At 53.9% G+C, this 17,580-nt stretch overlaps 7 protein-coding genes across 7 annotated transcripts; 2 read left to right on the top strand and 5 right to left on the bottom strand.

The window, feature by feature from the left end:
• The first annotated feature begins 571 nt into the window (after positions 1–571).
• On the top strand, positions 572–2,991 carry LAESUDRAFT_700627 (uncharacterized protein). Its single transcript, XM_040906419.1, has 4 exons — positions 572–837; positions 893–1,154; positions 1,207–1,730; positions 1,794–2,991. The coding sequence occupies exons 1-4, from the start codon at positions 610–612 to the stop codon at positions 2,688–2,690; spliced, it is 1,911 nt and encodes a 636-aa protein (XP_040764018.1). The 5' UTR covers positions 572–609; the 3' UTR covers positions 2,691–2,991.
• LAESUDRAFT_726103 (kinase-like protein) lies at positions 2,962–6,517 on the bottom strand. Its single transcript, XM_040908960.1, has 5 exons — positions 6,075–6,517; positions 5,944–5,985; positions 4,906–5,261; positions 3,772–4,842; positions 2,962–3,639 (listed from the first exon to the last, which is right to left on the bottom strand). Exons 1-5 carry the CDS (start codon positions 6,263–6,265, stop codon positions 3,425–3,427), a joined length of 1,875 nt encoding a protein of 624 aa, XP_040764017.1. The 5' UTR covers positions 6,266–6,517; the 3' UTR covers positions 2,962–3,424.
• A 908-nt stretch (positions 6,518–7,425) lies between these two features.
• LAESUDRAFT_700622 (ubiquinol-cytochrome c reductase iron-sulfur subunit) lies at positions 7,426–8,551 on the bottom strand (the record flags this gene model as incomplete). The annotated part of the gene is made up of 5 exons (XM_040906418.1): positions 8,266–8,551; positions 7,697–8,201; positions 7,623–7,657; positions 7,541–7,569; positions 7,426–7,488 (listed from the first exon to the last, which is right to left on the bottom strand). Exons 1-5 carry the CDS (start codon positions 8,495–8,497, stop codon positions 7,426–7,428), a joined length of 864 nt encoding a protein of 287 aa, XP_040764016.1. The 5' UTR covers positions 8,498–8,551.
• A 1,787-nt stretch (positions 8,552–10,338) lies between these two features.
• Positions 10,339–12,035, bottom strand: LAESUDRAFT_737004 (PLC-like phosphodiesterase; the record flags this gene model as incomplete). The annotated part of the gene is made up of 11 exons (XM_040910748.1): positions 10,339–10,457; positions 10,517–10,580; positions 10,636–10,891; positions 10,955–10,995; positions 11,051–11,089; positions 11,143–11,351; positions 11,408–11,513; positions 11,568–11,636; positions 11,694–11,745; positions 11,799–11,854; positions 11,910–12,035. The coding sequence occupies 11 exons, from the start codon at positions 12,033–12,035 to the stop codon at positions 10,339–10,341; spliced, it is 1,137 nt and encodes a 378-aa protein (XP_040764015.1).
• Positions 12,036–12,949: 914 nt separating this feature from the next.
• On the bottom strand, positions 12,950–13,426 carry LAESUDRAFT_737003 (uncharacterized protein; the record flags this gene model as incomplete). Its single annotated transcript, XM_040910747.1, has 4 exons — positions 12,950–13,061; positions 13,115–13,226; positions 13,287–13,317; positions 13,373–13,426. 4 exons carry the CDS (start codon positions 13,424–13,426, stop codon positions 12,950–12,952), a joined length of 309 nt encoding a protein of 102 aa, XP_040764014.1.
• A 64-nt stretch (positions 13,427–13,490) lies between these two features.
• Positions 13,491–14,728, bottom strand: LAESUDRAFT_726100 (uncharacterized protein). Its single transcript, XM_040908959.1, has 3 exons — positions 14,608–14,728; positions 14,003–14,552; positions 13,491–13,946 (listed from the first exon to the last, which is right to left on the bottom strand). Exons 2-3 carry the CDS (start codon positions 14,361–14,363, stop codon positions 13,630–13,632), a joined length of 678 nt encoding a protein of 225 aa, XP_040764013.1. The 5' UTR covers positions 14,364–14,552; positions 14,608–14,728; the 3' UTR covers positions 13,491–13,629.
• Positions 14,729–15,124: 396 nt separating this feature from the next.
• LAESUDRAFT_714352 (polyubiquitin-tagged protein recognition complex Npl4 component) lies at positions 15,125–17,470 on the top strand (the record flags this gene model as incomplete). Its single annotated transcript, XM_040907065.1, has 7 exons — positions 15,125–15,127; positions 15,178–15,258; positions 15,314–15,432; positions 15,485–16,688; positions 16,744–16,989; positions 17,055–17,178; positions 17,241–17,470. 7 exons carry the CDS (start codon positions 15,125–15,127, stop codon positions 17,468–17,470), a joined length of 2,007 nt encoding a protein of 668 aa, XP_040764012.1.
• Positions 17,471–17,580: the final 110 nt, after the last annotated feature.

The following is a 17,580-nucleotide window of genomic DNA, read 5'->3' as shown; positions in this document are numbered from 1 at the left end:
ATGGCGGGCGAATCGCGCGTCGATCCCGGTACAAGTCACTGTTTCATGCGGTATGCCCTAGGGTTAAGAACATGGCCTGTTCACGACAAGTTCGGTAAACGAATGCGAACCTCAAAAAACTCTTTTTCAAGACAAATAAGTACAGATTGAGCCAAATGATCGTAAGATCGTATCACCATTGTGACCCGGGAGAGACATTGCCGTCGCAAGGTAAAACAGGATCCAGGCTCCTTGACAGCCTTTCTTCGGGAGTTTGGGGGGTCTTGATACTATAAGGCGTATGTACCTATATGAATTTGCGATCGGTTACGTAAGTGTGCGATCACGTACCGGAAAAGGGTTTTCACCAGCTTACATAATGCTGAAGTAAGCGCTCCCTCGCGGCAATACACTGCAGGCATGAAGGCATTTATTCCCACTGCAAATGCACTGAAAATGTGTTCTAAAGTGTGACCTATGCAACACTATGCCCTAATTAGGCAACTTTATTTCCCAAAAAGGCAGTCAATTACAATTTCGTGTCATTAAGTAACGGTCGCAAATGCTTTCATGTCTGCGGTGTCTATCCAGTCGACACCACTTTCTTGCTCTCTTTCTCTCTCTCATTCAATGACGAATCCCAAACTCTGCATATATGTTGCTATTATTCAAATTCCCGAGGATGGTGATGGAGTCGAGATATCCCCCAATACCCTCAAAGCACCGTATTATTCGGTCCACAATGAGGCTTCTACCGATTCGAATGAGCACCGACTTGAAGTGGTTAGCATTGATGATATCATTTGCTACGTCGCTGGAAAGAAGAACACAAGTGAGGACATGATTACTTTGTGGAAGGTTCGTCGCAATGTATATTCGCGTGTTACTTGTATGTGTTCAATGCCTGAAACAGCCGAAGGAACACGTACACAATATCGACAAGCTCCGAGAACTTCTCAAGGAGAACGACTATAACCTGGAATGCTTCTGCGACAATCTATCGAACTATGGCAATCAATCCTGTGATTGCGTACTCCCTGTCAAAGCAAACACACGCAATGTTATGTTACCGCTGCTTGTAGCGCAAATTCATCAACGTGGAGAGTTGGAGAATAAGAGGAAGAGATACACTGCAGATGTGGATTCAGAAACAGACGACCACCCATGGGTAAAGCGTACGTTACACTAAATCATCTATTATCATTCACACTAACGTCGTTAATATAGGATACAGAGAAACGAAAGAAAATATCGACGACACTCCCAGCCCATCTGTCGCTGCGCAAACAAAGAACTACATAAAGTTCCAGAACAGAAACACACCCTTCCTTGATGGCCGCTATGCTTCCATTGGTCACATACCGACTCTCGCACTGCCCATTGTGGTATACGATCCTATCTTTGCGACCTTCGTCGCAAACCTTGATCGCTCGGATCTGGTGGATGATGAGATGCGGAAGACAGCACTGCATTTCATGTCGCATGCGTCACATATACGCGATTTGGAGAAGGAACACTCTATATCTAACCGCGAACAGCTCAGAAAGATGCTTCAATCTGCCATTGAGAGCATTGCTGCCGGCATCCGTGACGCAAAAGCTGATCACATCATCCCCCATATTTGTGAAATGGAGACGGGGCCGGAGATGGCTGCACTTGGAATAATAGAGGAGAAACCTGAACTGGGGAAAAGCGGAGACGCCATCGTCCAAGCTCAATTTTATTACCGCGTGTACTGGGGCAAACGTGAGGTGCATCTTGCATGCTTTGTCTATTATATTCCTCTCTCACTTCTATCTAATGTATATTCGCAGCCTCTACTCGATCGTAGCTTTAGCCCAACCTTCCTCATCGGCTTAACGGGGCCGTATATGTCCATCAGCGGTGCCATTTGGACGACTGATATAATTGTTCAGCCTCTCCTCAAACGGCTCTGCTGGCTCGCTCCTCCCCCACTGATTAGCGACTTTGACATCGAACCCGTCGCACGTATCTTTGCTGCCTTGAGAGAAGGTTTACGATCTCTCCAAGAGCGATACCGACAAACGGCTCTCCTCAATTTCGAAAACCGGTTCTACCCGCTAGCGACCTCTTTCACTTACTTCAATAAGAAAGTCTCCTTCAAATATAAGCAATATCTCAAGTCAGGCGATGCATCCTGCTCGGCCTTTTTGGCCATGCTGGATGATACAGATGCAATCTTCGATGAAGAAAACCAAGCCTTTGCCATAGATATGCCGGTGGTTGTCAAATTTGTCGAGCGGTATGGCAAGGACGCACATGAACTCCTAGCCAAAGAAGGTCTCGCTCCCAAGTTGTACTACTGTGACGACATATGGCAGGACGACCCAATAGCAAATGCGGGCTGCGGGCCACGCAGAATGGTTGTGATGGAGTACATTAAGGGTCGGGCTGCAACTGAAATGGACTGTGCCATCCATCGGGAGAGGCTATCCCGTGCAGTTGACCTCCTCCATAACAATCAGATGGTCCACGGCGATTTTCGTCTGCCAAACATCATGGCAACTGACAATCCTCGTGCTCGTCTCAAGATCCTCGACTTCGACTGGGCTGGCAAGCAGGGAGTGGTGAAGTATCCAATGCGATTATCCCAGGTGGTTGAGTGGGAGCCGTCGGTGGCCGACCTTGCGCTGATTGAATATAAACATGACCGGTTCATGTTGAAACAACTTACTGGACCGGCCGTGTAGTCATTTGTGGACTTCGCATCGATCAGATGCTTCAGATTCATCGTTGTTTAATCGGTACTTCCTACTTATCGCCGGCAACAATTGGCGCTGAGGGCCCTGACTCTGACCTTTGCGGTGATGGAGACCAATGGCATTCTTTATGATCAACGTCGCAAGGTAAAAATGAAAAACGCTGTTCCGTGAATTTAAGGATATCTACTTACTGCTGTTACGCTGTCGCCACTTGAATGCTGTGCCTGCGGACGTCAGCGCTTCACCCTTCGTGCATCTTCATCGAGCGGAGGAATGATGATATTTATTCGATACTATGAGATCTACATGACTACAGAGACAGTGAGTTTAAGCATAAAGCGGATAGTAACATATAGGCAACCAATGCACGCGACAAGCCCAAAGAAATACAACAACGAAAGGCAAAAAGTAGAATGCGGGTATGCGAGTGTGTGGATTGGACGGAAGAACTGTCTAGTCTATCGTGCAAACTTGCGGGATAAGAAGGCAGTGTTCGGAAAATTGATGATAAAGACACAACATGGTGGGAAGTGAGTCGAAATGGGGGCATGAAAACAACAATGTGAAGTGAAGGAGCGTGGTGATTAGAGACGGCCGGTCGTTACACCGCCGCTGTGAAAATACTACCTTGCATACCGTTAGATTACCGTAAAGTTTAATCCAGGCTGGCGACGGAACCCAATAGAGCCAAAAAATAGATCAGGGGAAAGCAGATGTGATCATCACCAGCCTAAGAATTCGGGACTTGTCAAGTCGACCTCCAACCACTTGTGGTCTTTGACGTCGCGTGCGTGCGTCCGCTTGCGATGGTCGACAACGAGCATCGGCTCCAAGAACTCGCACAACGCCTCCGCGTCCTCCTCATTCCAGCTATACTTCTCCACCATCACACGCTTGAGCGGCCATGGCTTCAGGGCGCGAATATACCGCAGCGCGCCTATCACCATCATACGCAGCCACCGTTAGCAAAACGCCCGCAACACAGGAAAACGATAAACAGTCAGGCCCGGTCGTCCGAGCGCGGGCACAGCACCCAGGCTCAGAGGCCCAAATAAGGAGGGACACTCACCCGTGCTGTCAAAAAGCTCGCGGCTAAACCGCCCGCCAAACTTCACCTCCGCATCGATGTCGCCCAGCAGCTCAATGATCTGCGCCATGTGGTCATCGTCCTTCCCAAAGACGCCGCCCTGGCTCTGCGGGTCGAAGAGGTATTCCGCGGTGAGCAGCTCGAAGAACATACACGCCGCGCTCCAGACGTCTGCCGTAGGGCCCCAGTCTGTGCGCCCGAGGATGACCTCTGGTGAGCGGTATTGCCGCGTCTGGATGTCCTCAGTGTAGTGCTTGTGCGAGGGCGTCGCGTTCCCAAGGTCGGCGATCTTGATCGAGACCGGTAATTGCGGAAGCAGGGACGGCGCGGGGGACGATGCACGTTGCGTCGATTGTGGTGAGGGAGAACGCGAGCCATGTGTGCACAGGGGAGAGACGTTGCGATTGTGGAGGTTATATGGAGCTGTCTGCGAGAGGAGGGACGGCCCATTGGCCGGCTTGGCATGTTGCCCAGTGGGACATGATGCTAACAACTTGATCTCCTTCTCCACAGTCGATTCACTCCATATGCAAGCGCAACCGCACGCACACGAACGCGTCTCGATCAACAACTTGTTCACCTCACTTGTAACGCTTGCCATCGACGTCGCCGCTGTGTCGTTCGCGAACGAGGTCGCGAGACTCGCTGGCAAGACCGAGTCCGTGCTGACGGTCGAACCATCCGAGAGCTCAGGAGGTGAACCGTCCGGCTGGGTCGACGACAAAGCCAACGTCTGCTTGATCTTGCTCTTTAGACCCACGCCCAATATGCTGTGGATGCTCTGCGTGCTGGCCAGCCGGGACATTTGCAGCACCGGCCGCAGATTGGGGCTCGTACCGGCACTGTAGCTCGTCAACGACGAAGGGCTCGACAATGGTTGCGAGTCAAAGATTTGGACGTGTCGTTCACGCTCACGACCAATGGTAACTCGGGGGATTGCGAGGCCGGTGCGAGTCAGCTGCTTCCGGGGAACACCGACCTTGCGACATGTGGGAGAAGGCGAGCGTGATAGCTCGGCTTGAATGTGCAATTCCACGTCAGGGATGGCGATCACTGCACAAGACCAGAACTCCCAAGTTAATCCGGGCGCCTAATGCAAACTATAAAGGCACTCACTTATGTTCTCCGGCTTGATGTCTGTGTGAACGAGGTCACACTCATCGTGCAAATACTCCAGGCCAAGCAGGACCTGTCTCGCAATTACCTTCACAAGTGCCGGCGCCACACCCGTCTTCCGGTGGCGTTCGATCAATGCAAGGAGGTTCTCGCCGAGTGGCTCGAACACCATGCACACGTGGATGCCTTCTGGCCCAGGATGGTTAAACGAGTCGAGGAAGGAGACAACCTGATCACGTCCTGGATGCTCGGGCGTTTCCTCCCGCACTTGTTTCAGCAACTTGATCTCATCACGCGCTGTTTCAGCGTAACGCCCAGCAGACTTGACAACCTTCAATGCTGAATGGCGACCGGAACTGCGAATGATGGTTAGCGATCATGTGAGGATGGAGAACGATATCGGGGAAAGGTTTCAACGGATCCAAGGGGCACTCAACCAACGACCGGCGGATGCAAACGTAAACCTTCGCATGCATCCCGCTGTCACTCGTGCGCTTCGCAGCGACGAGGACGAGCTATTTACGAGTCATGCTACCCTTCCTAGCCTGAGCACTAGTCATCCTGGCGACGGCGCCAGTCAATTCAAGCTGACATCCGGTAAATACTACGCGGGTAGCCGCTCGAAGGAACCTCTCAAAATCTCCTTCACAGGTTCCGAGATGTCCGGAAAAGGTTGCATGAATGTGAAATGGCAGGCCCTCTTCTGCGGAAGAAGCAGTCACCTGGCAATCCACACCCCGCAACCACGGGAAGAACGGCCGTTCCTGGACCATGCCTTCCGCCAGACGACGTACCATGGTGCACACGTGTGGCCCAAAGACTCTCAATGTCGGAGGTACTCATGATGTATTGCGACAGCGTCAGGGGGAGTGAGATGCTATGAGACGAGAGGGCCAATGCGGTGGTGGCAATATCAGACACGAGCGCCGGTGACCCGCGCGTGATTGGCACAGATCATCCACGGGAAGCACCCCGATGAAGGGAACAATGGAGCGAAGACGATCGAGCATACATAAACGGAGAGCAAAAAAGACTCACTGGTTGTCCTTGACCAGCCAGACGGTCGAGAAGTGTCCCCATCTGATGGCGCGATCACATGCACAGGTCAGTATAAGAAGATACGCGGTAGAGGCTAGTGCGTGCGGGGTCAGGTACGCGAGGATACGCACCCGAGTTTGCGGAGGACGACATAGCGTCCGTCCTTGAAAGTATCTCTGAGTTTGATTTGAAGATACCCGCCAGCGTTGTAGTCTGCGGGCGACTCTTCATCCTTGTTGTGCACGTCGGCGACGGGGAGGATCTTGGGGCCGGCGGGGGTGACGACGTACTCGTACTTTGCGCAGGGCTGCTTCGGGGCCATGTACTGAGGGAGAGAGAGATGAAAGAGTGGACGGAGGGCGATACGACGCCAACTGCTCCGGGTCGGGACGCCCTTATCGCCCTCCACCCATTAGCCAGCCCGTCCTTGCTCTGTCACGCTCTGCCCAATCCCTGCGCAGCAATTGAACATGTGACACGCTGTGACAGGGAAAAATGATGGAAACACGTGCAGTTCAGATCTCATCTCCGAACATCTCCGCTGCCGGCTTCCAGGTTCCCCGCACGCTCAGCCAGACGTCGCTTGCAGCGACGAGACCGTTCGCCGTCACCGCCTCGCTCGCAAGCACTGCAGGGCCCATGTCTGACGTCCACGTTCATGATGGGATATTGGTAGTACGTACAAGGCTCGTTGGGGCCAAATAACAATCACGCTCACCTCGACCCATGTCCGAACTTCCTATCATGCGCATCTGCAACCTTCTTTTCTGTGCTCGCGTCCTCTCAGGCAGAACGGCGATCACGATAGAGATATAGCTCCCGCATGGACTTGACCAAACTTCCCTCCTGGATCAGATAGCGAGAGAGTCCGGAGCATAGCATCCAACTAATTTTGAGCGCGTGAGCAAAATATCTGACTCATGGAAGAAGCTGGAAGCAGCCGAGAACTCAGCGCTCAGCCCCACAGAGGAGTATGGCCGGTAGGGCCAGATCATGGCCGTCTGCTAGCCTGGCTGCCTGAGGCTCTTTTGACATTGCTGTGTGTCGATGATTGCTGGCGAACGGTTTGAGCCGAAACAGTCAAGATGCGCAGAACGGAGAACACCCTCCTTGCTTCAGAGCCTCCCCCGGGACTTACAAGGGTATTTATATGACGGAACATCGCTGCTTCCGCATGAAGCATGCTCGTATTGAGTCTAACTGCGTCCCGAGGCAGGATCCAACACTGTGGGACAGCACTAGAAGCCGAAGGCCAGAAGCACCGACGGAACTTAGTACTTTACTCTTACACTGACGTCACGACATTACGACCTTGATATGTATGAGACTCGCGCGCGCCGAGATTGTTGCGCCAAGCAGACGTTGAGTAATGGATGATAAGCGGAAGCATCTCACATGCAGGCAATGTGCAATCCACGTCCGACGACATCTGGCATTCCATTATAACGCTGTACACGTCCAGTTCTGTGGATGCAGCATCTATCAACCAACGACAATCTTTTCGTCCGCCTCGTCAAGGTCGTACGGAGGGATCTCCAAGTTGCTCTGCGACGCAATTCGTCAGCTTCAGTTCTACGAAGGAGCACAAATGACTTACGGGGGCAGGGCCCTTGCGAATACGTCCAGCTGCAGAATACCTTTAGCCAGAACGGACAAGCTCAAGAAATGCGAGTACGTACAAATATCGTAGTGCGAACCATGGCAGGGGCAGAACCTAGCACATATCCAGCGTCAATGAGAGCTTGCGAGCCACACAACGGCACTTTTCACGCACCATCCACCATAGTCACCCGCCTCACCGATCGGCACGCAACCCAAGTGGGTACAGACACCCAGCATGACCAGCCACTCCGGCTTCTTCGTGCGCGACTCGTCCGACTGCGGGTCGCGCAGCGACTTCCAGTCCGTGCTCCGCGCCTCCTGGATCTCGTCCTGCGTGCGGTGGCGGATGAACACGGGCCTGCCGCGCCACTTGATGATCACGTTCTTGCCCTCAGGGATCGCCGCCATTCCGATCTCGACCTTCGCCATCGCGAGCACCTCCGCGGACGCGGAGAGCGTCGTCAGCAGGCCCGTCACCGTAGATTTGGCCACCGACGCGGTCAGCACGCCCATCGAGCCGATCATGAGGTATGCGATGCCACGGTTCGTCGACTCGGACTTGGCCTCATAGTGCGAGAAGTCGGGCACTTGCGGCTCGACCTTGGCGGGGACGGTCGAGTGGATGAGGCGCCTCTGATAGAAACCAGTGGTCGGCACTAGGAATGTGCATTATATATTCAATCCATCTGGCTTGCTCTATTAATGATGCGGTTTACATACCATTTACCATACTCTTAGAGATCAAACCCGCAGATGAACTAGCAGTGACGCTGCCCGCCCACTTCGGAGGGACATCCTGCCGCGGGCCAACAGCGTGCCCGTGCCCGTGACCGTGTCCCACAGGCTCGCGGACGGCAAGGTTGATGTAAGGGGCAGCAGGTACACCCGACGCAAGGGTGCGCACGGTCGGAGGGAGATTAACAGCCTTTTTTGCGAGCTGGATGGCAGACATGGCAGAGGGGTGTCGTGCTCGACGGGGTTTGCAGTGACGAGCAGCAGATAGATGCGGAGTTTGAAGCAAGCGCCCACAGGACATACCGTTCCTCCCCGATGCGAGCGCTCGCGGGGCTTGAGCGGGCCTGACGAATAGGGAACCGGCGTTTACATGGACCAAGCGCCCGTAATTTCCCTGAAGTTCTTTGTGATCTCTTTCGACGCTCTGCCCAATATATATGGACCAGACTGACTCGACATATTAATAGAATCTGATCTGTACATACAGAGTTTCTATATATGACTTTCAGGGGGACTAAAGTCGCAGACCACTGTCAAAATGCACTTACCGCGAAGACACAAACTCCGAGCGATATCATCAACAAAGGAATTAAGGCGCATGTTGGCTTCCCCGACCTGTCAAACAGGCTGAGTACTTATCCCGAGGGCCACGAAAAGGCCTACGCCAGGACCGACTTCGCAATAAATGCGAGAATTGGCCCTCCCTCGAGACCCCTTCCCATCCCCCTCCCCCCCCTCTCCCCCATCCTCTCGACATGGTTTGAATGATGTAATAGAAAAGATGGACAGAGGTAGAGAAGAAAGTAATGACCTGCCACAGTCCCACGGGACACTTGGACGTCCCATGGCATGCGAGGGGAAGAGCCCATGAGCCGCGACCCCTCCCCTCCAGAGAGACGGCGATTCGCGCCAGCCTCCCGCCCCCAGCGGCGCCGCGCTGTAGGAAATGGTTAGATGTGAGAACTAGGTCACCCGAGGAGGCTGACCTGTCTGTGAGAACGTGAACCGGCGAGTTCTTGGCGCTAGATGCGAACGATGAGGTCGAAGGAGACGGCGATGTAGTACGATGTTGCTCGCCCAATCGACGCAGAAAGCCAGGAAAGACGGGTGCGAAGAAACAAAACACAAAGGCGAAGGAAAGAAAAGGAAAAGGAAAAGGAAAAGAAGTAGAAAGAAAGAAAGAAAAAAAGAAAGAAATGATGCAGAGTCAAATAAGGGGGAGAAGATGAAAGAAGAAAATGAAGCAGTGGGTTTATGTTTATATACAGCGAGGGGGCGTGTTCGCCACCAGTGCATAGCCACCGTGTCAGCCTCGTTCGTTCACCAGTACGCAAGCGGTCGAAAGGTTGACAGTTCCGAATTGACTCGTTTGTGGCTGACGGTGACCGTAGGATCTCACGCGGCGTGTAAGAACTGTTCTAGGTAACATACGCCATTATCGAGTAGATGGAATTTTTTATAAAGAGCATGTGCGCGCGTAATATTCACCGAATGCCTTGCAATGTTCATGCTGGTCTTGGGAGGCGAAGTGGCGGATGGCCAGCGCCACGCGTTGTAGTCAAACAGATCACGGGACCGCGTTACTACGGCTTTCGTCACTCAGACTAGCACGCGTTCTTGCACCTGTACTTTGATGTCCTCATCTGTATCAGACTAAAGGCTCAGTTGGCTTACGCAGGAATATCGCGCGGCGGGGTACTGTACTATGCGGTGGTCACGAGACCGCGTTCCGCCAAAGACGCCGAATTTACCCCGGGCCTGCCAGCACATCTCATTGTTGCAGTTCTTTTCTTCACCGCCCGTTCGGCACAATATGATCTCTCGTGCGATGTAGGACAACGCAACAACACAATTACCACTTTGTAGGCAGCTTGTCTAGCACAAAGTGCCAATCTCTGCCAACGGGACCGTTATGACGCCGTAATTAAGGCTCAACCCTACACGTCAAGCAATGAAACAACACAGACGCGGTAAACTCTACAGGGCAATTATTGGTGCATACAGTGCAAAAATGTCTACATTCTAACGTCTGCTGTGATTCTCACTCGTCTCAAGATTCTATGAAGCTGACTGCCTCGCCAGATGCTCGTCCAGACACGTTAGCACCCGCTGTTTGGGGTACTTCGGCGCGGAAGGCAGACCGCGTTGTTTCGTCAAGCGGCGGACTACGTTAGGGTCTGCACGGAGTGTCAACACCGGCTGGTTTGGGCCACTGTTCCAGATGAAGCCAACTTACAGTCGGTGATGATCCCGTCCACCTTCCAATCCAACAATTGCTCCGCGATGTTCATCCGGTTCACCTGCAATCACGATAAACTCAGAACCCGCACCAACGCACACTTCCTCTGTACTCACCGTCCACACCTTAACAGCCATCCCTAGCCTATGCGCCTCCTCTACCATCTCCCTCGTCGTAAATGCCTCATATCCCGCCATCTCCGGATCCGGGACGGGGCTCGAGAACGACTGCGCGGAGGGCGAGAGTATGTCTGCCCGGATAGAGCGTGCGGCCTGGGCGACCTGGTGGCCGACGGTAGGTCCGGGGAAGGAGTCTAGACGGATTCCAGCGAGCCATGGTGTGGTGCTGTTGTCTGCTGTGAACGCTGTGTCGCTAGGAGCGAGATAATGTCAGCTCGCTACTCATGCCTCCACAATCTTGAACAGATGAGCATACTCGTCTATGAGTGCCGACGTTGGAATAGATGGATTCAGCTCCTGTCGAAGAAAACCGTCAGATGCGTGTCGTGACGACTAGAGGAGCAAGACCTGCCTTCATCGCAATCAAGGTTCTCCAATCAAAACTCTGATACTGCATCTCTTGGTCAGTACATCAAATGCTTCAGCTTGACATAGACCACTTGCCGTAATCGACGACGCGTATGGACTCGCAGAGAACAGCGCATGCTGCTTCTGCACAAAGTCCTGCACGCCCATCGTGCTATTCGGATGACTCGCATTGATCTTCGACTCGATGTTCCACAGTATCCCGTGCGCGGGGTCGGCACACTCAGCAAACTCGAACACCTCTTGCAGCGTCGAGATACGCGTGCCGGGATACGTAAGCTGCATCGCTGCACGGACTCGCGTCGGATTCGCGGCGCGCGCGGAGAAGAAAGCGGAGCCTTACGGTAGCCGTACTGTCGCTTGGAACCACAGTCGAGTGTCTTGAGCTGCGCGAGGGTGAGGTTCGCGACGTACTTTCCGATGTATGGAAAGTCAGGGTCATCCGGGAACTGAGCAGGCTGGTGTCAGTGCCTGACTCTGGGTATCAACCATCTGAGTCTTACAGCAGGTATTGTGTCCTTGCATTTCGCAGGCGTCATGTTCTCGTCATGCCATACCACGACCACGCCATCCTACGTATATCAATTGAGCCGAGTGGTTCAACGAAATCCGCATATGATCGAGCTGACCTTCGTGATGCCATTGTCCAGCTCTAATGTCGTGGCACCATCAATGAGACCCCTGAAAGGATCTTATAAGCTCGGAAAGCCCGGCCACATATGTGGCGAATCTACCAGGCAAAGCTAGGTAGAGTATTCTCGATCGTGTTGCCCCTGCCTCCGCGGTGTGCCTGTGGCGGTCAACATCAGGTAGGCGTGATACCGCATATAGGGCTGGGTCCGTACCTGGACGTCAAAGAAGCGACGGTGCCCCAACTTCGCAGGCGGTTCCAGCGGCTGCTGTGTAGGAGACCCAAGGATTAACAGGGCATGGTTGGCGAGGTTCGCCAGCACAGAGAAGGGGGCGAACATGGGGGGTGAGACGGATGACAGCGCACTCCGCCAACCGCAGGATCCGGGCATATGTAGTCTGGATATCTCCGGAGGCTGATCGTAACGACCGCTCGGTTAGCTAATGCACGTTGCTTGATGGGGGAACATTCCGCTGATTCCTGCCAGCCTATTTTGCACAAACGTTCATCCCGATCGCGTCCACGGGTCGCTCAACCTGGCCGTCAAAAAGGGAAGGTTGAACGAGCGCCCAAAAGCGGAGCGGGCGAGTTTTGCCATTCTGGGAATTGTGGCCAATCGTGGTGGCGAACGTGCTCATCAGCCCCGAGCAAGATCTGTCAGCACACCACGCACCTCCTCAAAACGGCCCGTCAGACTCCCAGTCTCGATTAGTCTTTAGCCTTTAATGACGTGCGAGAGTCGCAACGTGCACGGAGAACTTGACTCTCGGCGCGTCACGCATTCCCGTTACTTGATCCGCAGCTATAGCGGCATCTGATGTAGTCATAACCTGTGTAAGTGTCACATTCAATCAGCTACTCTTAGCAATAGCAGATCAGTGTGCGCGTTGACGCTGAGTCGAGACCAGCAATGCCGTCGCCGAGGATAGCGTACCAACAGATCAGCGTACCAAACATGGGGCAACGACCCAGCGAGCGTGATAGCATAGATGAACTAGGATCGTCATCGCACCGAACAAGCTGTCTGGTTGTGCTTGAAGGAGAACAGGGAATGCGAGGACGATCCACAGAGATAGGCAGCGTGATGTTCACGGCGCAGGGCGGGCACCGGAAGATAGAGTTCGACTGTCAAGAGCGGCAACGGCTGCCTCGCATTTGTATAGCAGTGACGTGATACACAGTTCATGAATTAACAACAAAGACTGAGAGGAGCATGAGCAAACCCAGAGAGTCGATATAGCAATCCGAGCGAGGCTATGTTTTTGCTGCTGGAGGTGAGCTAACGTGAGGGTCGTCTTTATCGGCAGCTCGAGAACCCTCGTTCGCCAAGCCTAGATTTTTCCAGTCGTCACGCTCCATCAATCCACTGACAGGGCTTAGTAACAGGCCAAGGAACAAGAGCAAAGAGCACAAGCTCACCGCTGCATACGACACTCGAGGTACTCGCGATTCAGAACCCGGCATGGCGTCGAATTGCTCGAGTTCTTGCGCAAGCAGTCAAGATAGAGCTGCATATACTCTTTGCATTCCCCTGGGAAGGCCCGTGATCAGTCCATGAGAATTGCAATGCAGTATCTGGCAATGTTCCTACCAAAATGGTCAAGAGGGAAAGAGCCCCTGTCCTTTCGACGCTCGGGAGGTCAGTGAGGCGACATTATGCAGAGGGAGGCTGCCCACCGGAGCGGTCGGCTTGAAGCCAGTAGATATCGACGGTGGTCGTCCAAATGACATCGTGCGAGCTGAACAAGCGTGTGAGCGTGTGCGCGTGTGCGCGTGTATTGCGCGCTCCGTTGACGCCGGTGAGAAACCTTCCATATAAGGAGAATTCCGAATTCGCAGTTTCTAGCGAGCGAGTCGGCGACTCGGGAGAGGGTAATTCGGAATTGAGTATGATACAAGCTGTCGTGTATATAAATGCGGCAACGGCATGATGATCATGAGGACGGCTTGCCCTTTCCCTTCTCTTCTGCGCTATATCCGCCCTCCTGCGCCTCCGCGCTCCCTCCCTCCCCCGTCGAAGGTGTATTCTGTGCATCTCCAGTCGATTGCGCACTGGAAGAGCCAGCGTTCTCTAGATCAGGTACAGAACCCTGCATTCGTTTGCTCTTCAACATCACAATCTCTTTTAGCCACCCGTTCTCCCGCCGAAGCTCTGCTGCCTCCGTCTCGAGCTCCTGCACCCTGGTGGACAGATCGGTAATTGTGCGCTCCAAGTTAAGCGTCCATTGCTTCTTTTTGATCCTGAAACGCGCTGTATGGTACATGCAACGTCAACACGTGTCTCGTGGAAAGGTAGAGCAAGCGTACCTGACGCCGCGGTATTCCTCCGTCTCTTGTCCTCCGCGATGGCGGCGAGCTCTGCCTCTGTCATCTCTCGTTCCTCTGGCGACGGCGACTTTGGCGTGTTGTCTGATGCTTCTGGTGATGGCTGGCTGCTCTCTTGCGCGCTTGAAGGCGACTGCGGCTGTGCCTGTGTCTGAGTGAAGAGACTGAGCATTTCGCTGCTGAACTGCGACGGTTGCTGCGGCGGTACTGGCGGCTGCATGAACGGGACATGATGAGCCTGCTGCTGGAGTTGGTTGTATTGGGTCTGCATCTGCATGTACTGCAACCAAGGCAGCGCGGCCAGGAAGGCCTGGGCTGGGTTCGGTATCTGCTGGGTCGCCATGTTCGGGAGCGGTGCTTGAGAGAACGCGACGGCTGGTGGTGGTATAATTGGAAGGGATCCCTGCTGGAGCGTGCTGGCCAACCAAGCGCTAGCTAACGAAGGATCGTGGTAACTCGGGGGCAAGACCGGCGATGGACTGGCTGTGTGGGCAAAATCGCCGAAGATGCTAAAGTCGAATGGATCGGTAGCCTGTTCAAACGGTTATTCTCTGCCCAACTAGCGTTGAGTAGAAGCCTGAACATGCCCTACTGCTCGATCCCGCGACAGGAGACGAAGAGACTGGCTGGCTGACGGATCTGGCGCGACGGCGGTTTGTTGGAGAGCTTGGAGCAGTGCCACTCAGGGGATTGCCTTGATTGTGGTCCATGGGGGATGCAGAGGGCATGACTTCAATACCTCCTGCCGATGTTCTCATGATCGCATTTGCAAACCCGCTGTTCGATAGCGACAATTCTCGTCATCTTCCATAGTTGCTCCAATTTGATTTTGGTTGAGCGTCCATGGTGTGCTTTCATTCCGTGTTTGGTCGACCTTGTCTGATCTTGGTGGTGATTCGGCCTTCGCAATGCTGCCCGAGAATTGCGCCAGTCTGAGGATGTCGGTGGCTGCAATCAAATGTACGTCACGTGCGTCGAATCGCGTCCTTATCATTACGTAAGCAGCACGTGGGGGAACGCGTCACCGTATTCGCTGAGACGCGTACGCAGCCTACGCAGCCACCTTCGTCTGCAGCGTCCATCGTCTGTCTTTCCTGCACAATCATGGTATGTCTGATGTCGGAAGCGTGGTCGGTTTGCTCATGAATGTCGTGTAGCTCGTCAGAGTTAGGTCGAAGGACGGAAACTTCCGCTTCGAGCTCCCTCCTACGGCCGACATATCAGAACTCGCGGCCAAGGTGCGTCGCTACTTCTCCCGCGCAATCATTAGCCGTAAATTACTATAGTGCCCAGATCCTTGAGACCACGACAGATGCGGATCCAGCGACCTTGGCGATCTCGGATCGCCCTCGCGGCAATGAAACCTTGGTGTCGACGCTGAAGGGTAGTGATCTGCAAGCGCTAGGCATCGCGTACGCCCGTCACTCCTCCTCATCGCCGTCTGGGACTGAACGCTATACATAGTCATGGTACAATGGTTTTTGTCTCGTACCAACCCCGTGCCGCCGGGACGGCAAACGCGGCGCCCGCTGCTGAGCCGTTTGAGAAGGCACAAACAAGCAGCAGTTCAGGGAAGCGTCCATGGGAGTCTGTGCTGGAGGACCCAGTGGACACCTATTGGCGGTCGCAGGATGGCAAAATCCCTCGCAATCGCGACCCCAAATTCTGCAAGCATGGCGCGAATGCCATGTGCGACTACTGCATGCCCCTCGAGCCATACGACACAGCCTACCACGCGGAGCACAATATCAAACACCTGTCCTTCCATGCCTACCTCCAGAAGTTAACGCCCAAGTCTTCCGGTACCGCCTCGTCGACGGCACTGCTCCCTCCCCTCTCGCAGCTCTCGTACAAAGTGAAAGACCCATGTCCGAGTGGCGGACACCCGCCTTGGCCTGCGGGAATCTGTACGGCTTGTCAGCCGTCTGCGATTACGCTGCAGAGCCAGCCATTCCGTATGGTGGACCATCTCGAGATCGCATCAGAGGCAATTATTGACCGGTTTCTGCATGCATGGCGAATGACCGGTCTGCAGCGGTTTGGGTGGCTGATCGGGCGATACGAGCCGTACGACAAAGTGCCTATGGGCGTCAAAGCCGTTGTGGAGGCTGTTCACGAGCCACCTCAGGAAGGCGAGCTTGACGGGTTGTCGTTAGGCCTACCATGGGAGGATGAGCCAAGAATACGTGCACTAGCGAAGGACACATCGTCTCCTCTTCAAATTGTCGGTTACATCTTCACTGACCTGGAGCCAGTGCCGGAAGACAGGACAAAGAGCAAGTATAAGCGTCATCCTCAGTCATTCTACCTCTCCTCACTGGAAGCCATCTTCGCGGCACATGTGCAGAATGCCAATCCTACTCCGACTAAGTCGTCCCCGACCGGCCTGTTCGCTTCGCGCATGGTGACGGCAGTGCTGACAGGAACGGAGTCCGGCGGCATTGACGTCTCAGCGTACCAAGTCTCGGAGCAAGCCTGTGCGATGGTGGAAGCTGACATGATCGAAGCGAGCGTTGAGCCTGGCATCGTGCGCATCAAAGAGGAGGATCGCAGCGAAGACACAGCGCGATACGTACCAGACGTGTTCTTCCGATACAAGAATGAGTACGGCCTTGATGTGCAGAAGAGTGCGAAGCCTTGCTTCCCCGTGGAGTACCTGCTCGTGAACGTAAGTACCGTAACGGTTCAGCAACTATTCACCTCGCTGAATGCGGCTCGTGTAGGTATCGAACGGCTTCCCGCAGAACCCATCGCCTCTCTTCCGTTCAACAGAGTTCCGCATCGAGAACCGACCAGGGCTAGAGGATCAGCATATCGAGACCGTACTGCGGGCTCTCTCAGACTTGAGAGCACCAGACATCCCGGAGAGCTCACGGGGCGGTGATCCGCAACTGCGTTTGGCATTAGCCAAGTGGCTCAGTGACTGGCATCTCATCGCGTTCTTGGGCACTACGCAACTGATCCATGCAGTAAGCACATGATGCACAGCATGCTGATTTGTGTTAGCTCACGATGTTTCTTACGCTTGTATCAGAATGACATGAAAATTCTGGTCCGCACGGCTACTGCGCCAAACCTGGACGACCCTACCGTCCTCGACGAGCTCATACGTACGGAGGGATGGCAAACACTCATGACCTTTACTCGCGAGACCGCGCGTAAGTTTGCCCAAATCCCACGCGTAAACGTTGATATATTCTAACCTCTGCAACGGGATCAGCTCCACCACTTCCGGCCACGTCCGCCCCAACCGCACCCACGCAGACTGCTATGGACGAAGACATACCGCGGGAAATCTACGATCAGATTGCACGAGAACAAGCCGAGTGGAATACAGGGGGAGGCGGCGGCGGCAGCGGCGGCGGAAACATCCGAATCTGTCCTCATTGCACATATGAGAACACACACGGTGGCAGTGATTGCGAAGTCTGTGGATTGCCTCTAGAGTAGTTTCTGGCGTCGAGAGAGACGACGTCCGTCGGTGAGAGCTTGTAGTATGAACATTAAGTGTCTTGATGTTAGCCTGTTGCGATCGTTCAAAGAACATCCAAGGCGACCTG

This window comes from Laetiporus sulphureus (genome assembly GCF_001632365.1).
Source record: "Laetiporus sulphureus 93-53 unplaced genomic scaffold LAESUscaffold_21, whole genome shotgun sequence".
NCBI classification, from domain to species: domain Eukaryota; kingdom Fungi; phylum Basidiomycota; class Agaricomycetes; order Polyporales; family Laetiporaceae; genus Laetiporus; species Laetiporus sulphureus.
The sequence above is the reverse complement of the archived record's forward strand: the minus strand, read 5'-3'. Positions and strand labels throughout refer to the sequence as shown.

Coding starts and splice junctions, on each gene's coding strand:
- LAESUDRAFT_726103 (XM_040908960.1), bottom strand. CDS start 6,265: ATGGCCCCGAAGCAGCCCTGCGCAAAGTACGAGTACGTCGTCACCCCC. Junction 5,262..5,943: donor TGGCTGGTCAAGGACAACCA/GTGAGTCTTTTT, acceptor CATCATTCGCAG/TTCCGGTCGCCATTCAGCAT. Junction 4,843..4,905: donor CATCAAGCCGGAGAACATAA/GTGAGTGCCTTT, acceptor GGTCTTGTGCAG/TGATCGCCATCCCTGACGTG.
- LAESUDRAFT_700627 (XM_040906419.1), top strand. CDS start 610: ATGACGAATCCCAAACTCTGCATATATGTTGCTATTATTCAAATTCCC. Junction 1,155..1,206: donor CGACCACCCATGGGTAAAGC/GTACGTTACACT, acceptor TCGTTAATATAG/GATACAGAGAAACGAAAGAA. Junction 1,731..1,793: donor TGTACTGGGGCAAACGTGAG/GTGCATCTTGCA, acceptor GTATATTCGCAG/CCTCTACTCGATCGTAGCTT.
- LAESUDRAFT_726100 (XM_040908959.1), bottom strand. CDS start 14,363: ATGGCGACCCAGCAGATACCGAACCCAGCCCAGGCCTTCCTGGCCGCG. Junction 13,947..14,002: donor GAGGAATACCGCGGCGTCAG/GTACGCTTGCTC, acceptor TGTACCATACAG/CGCGTTTCAGGATCAAAAAG.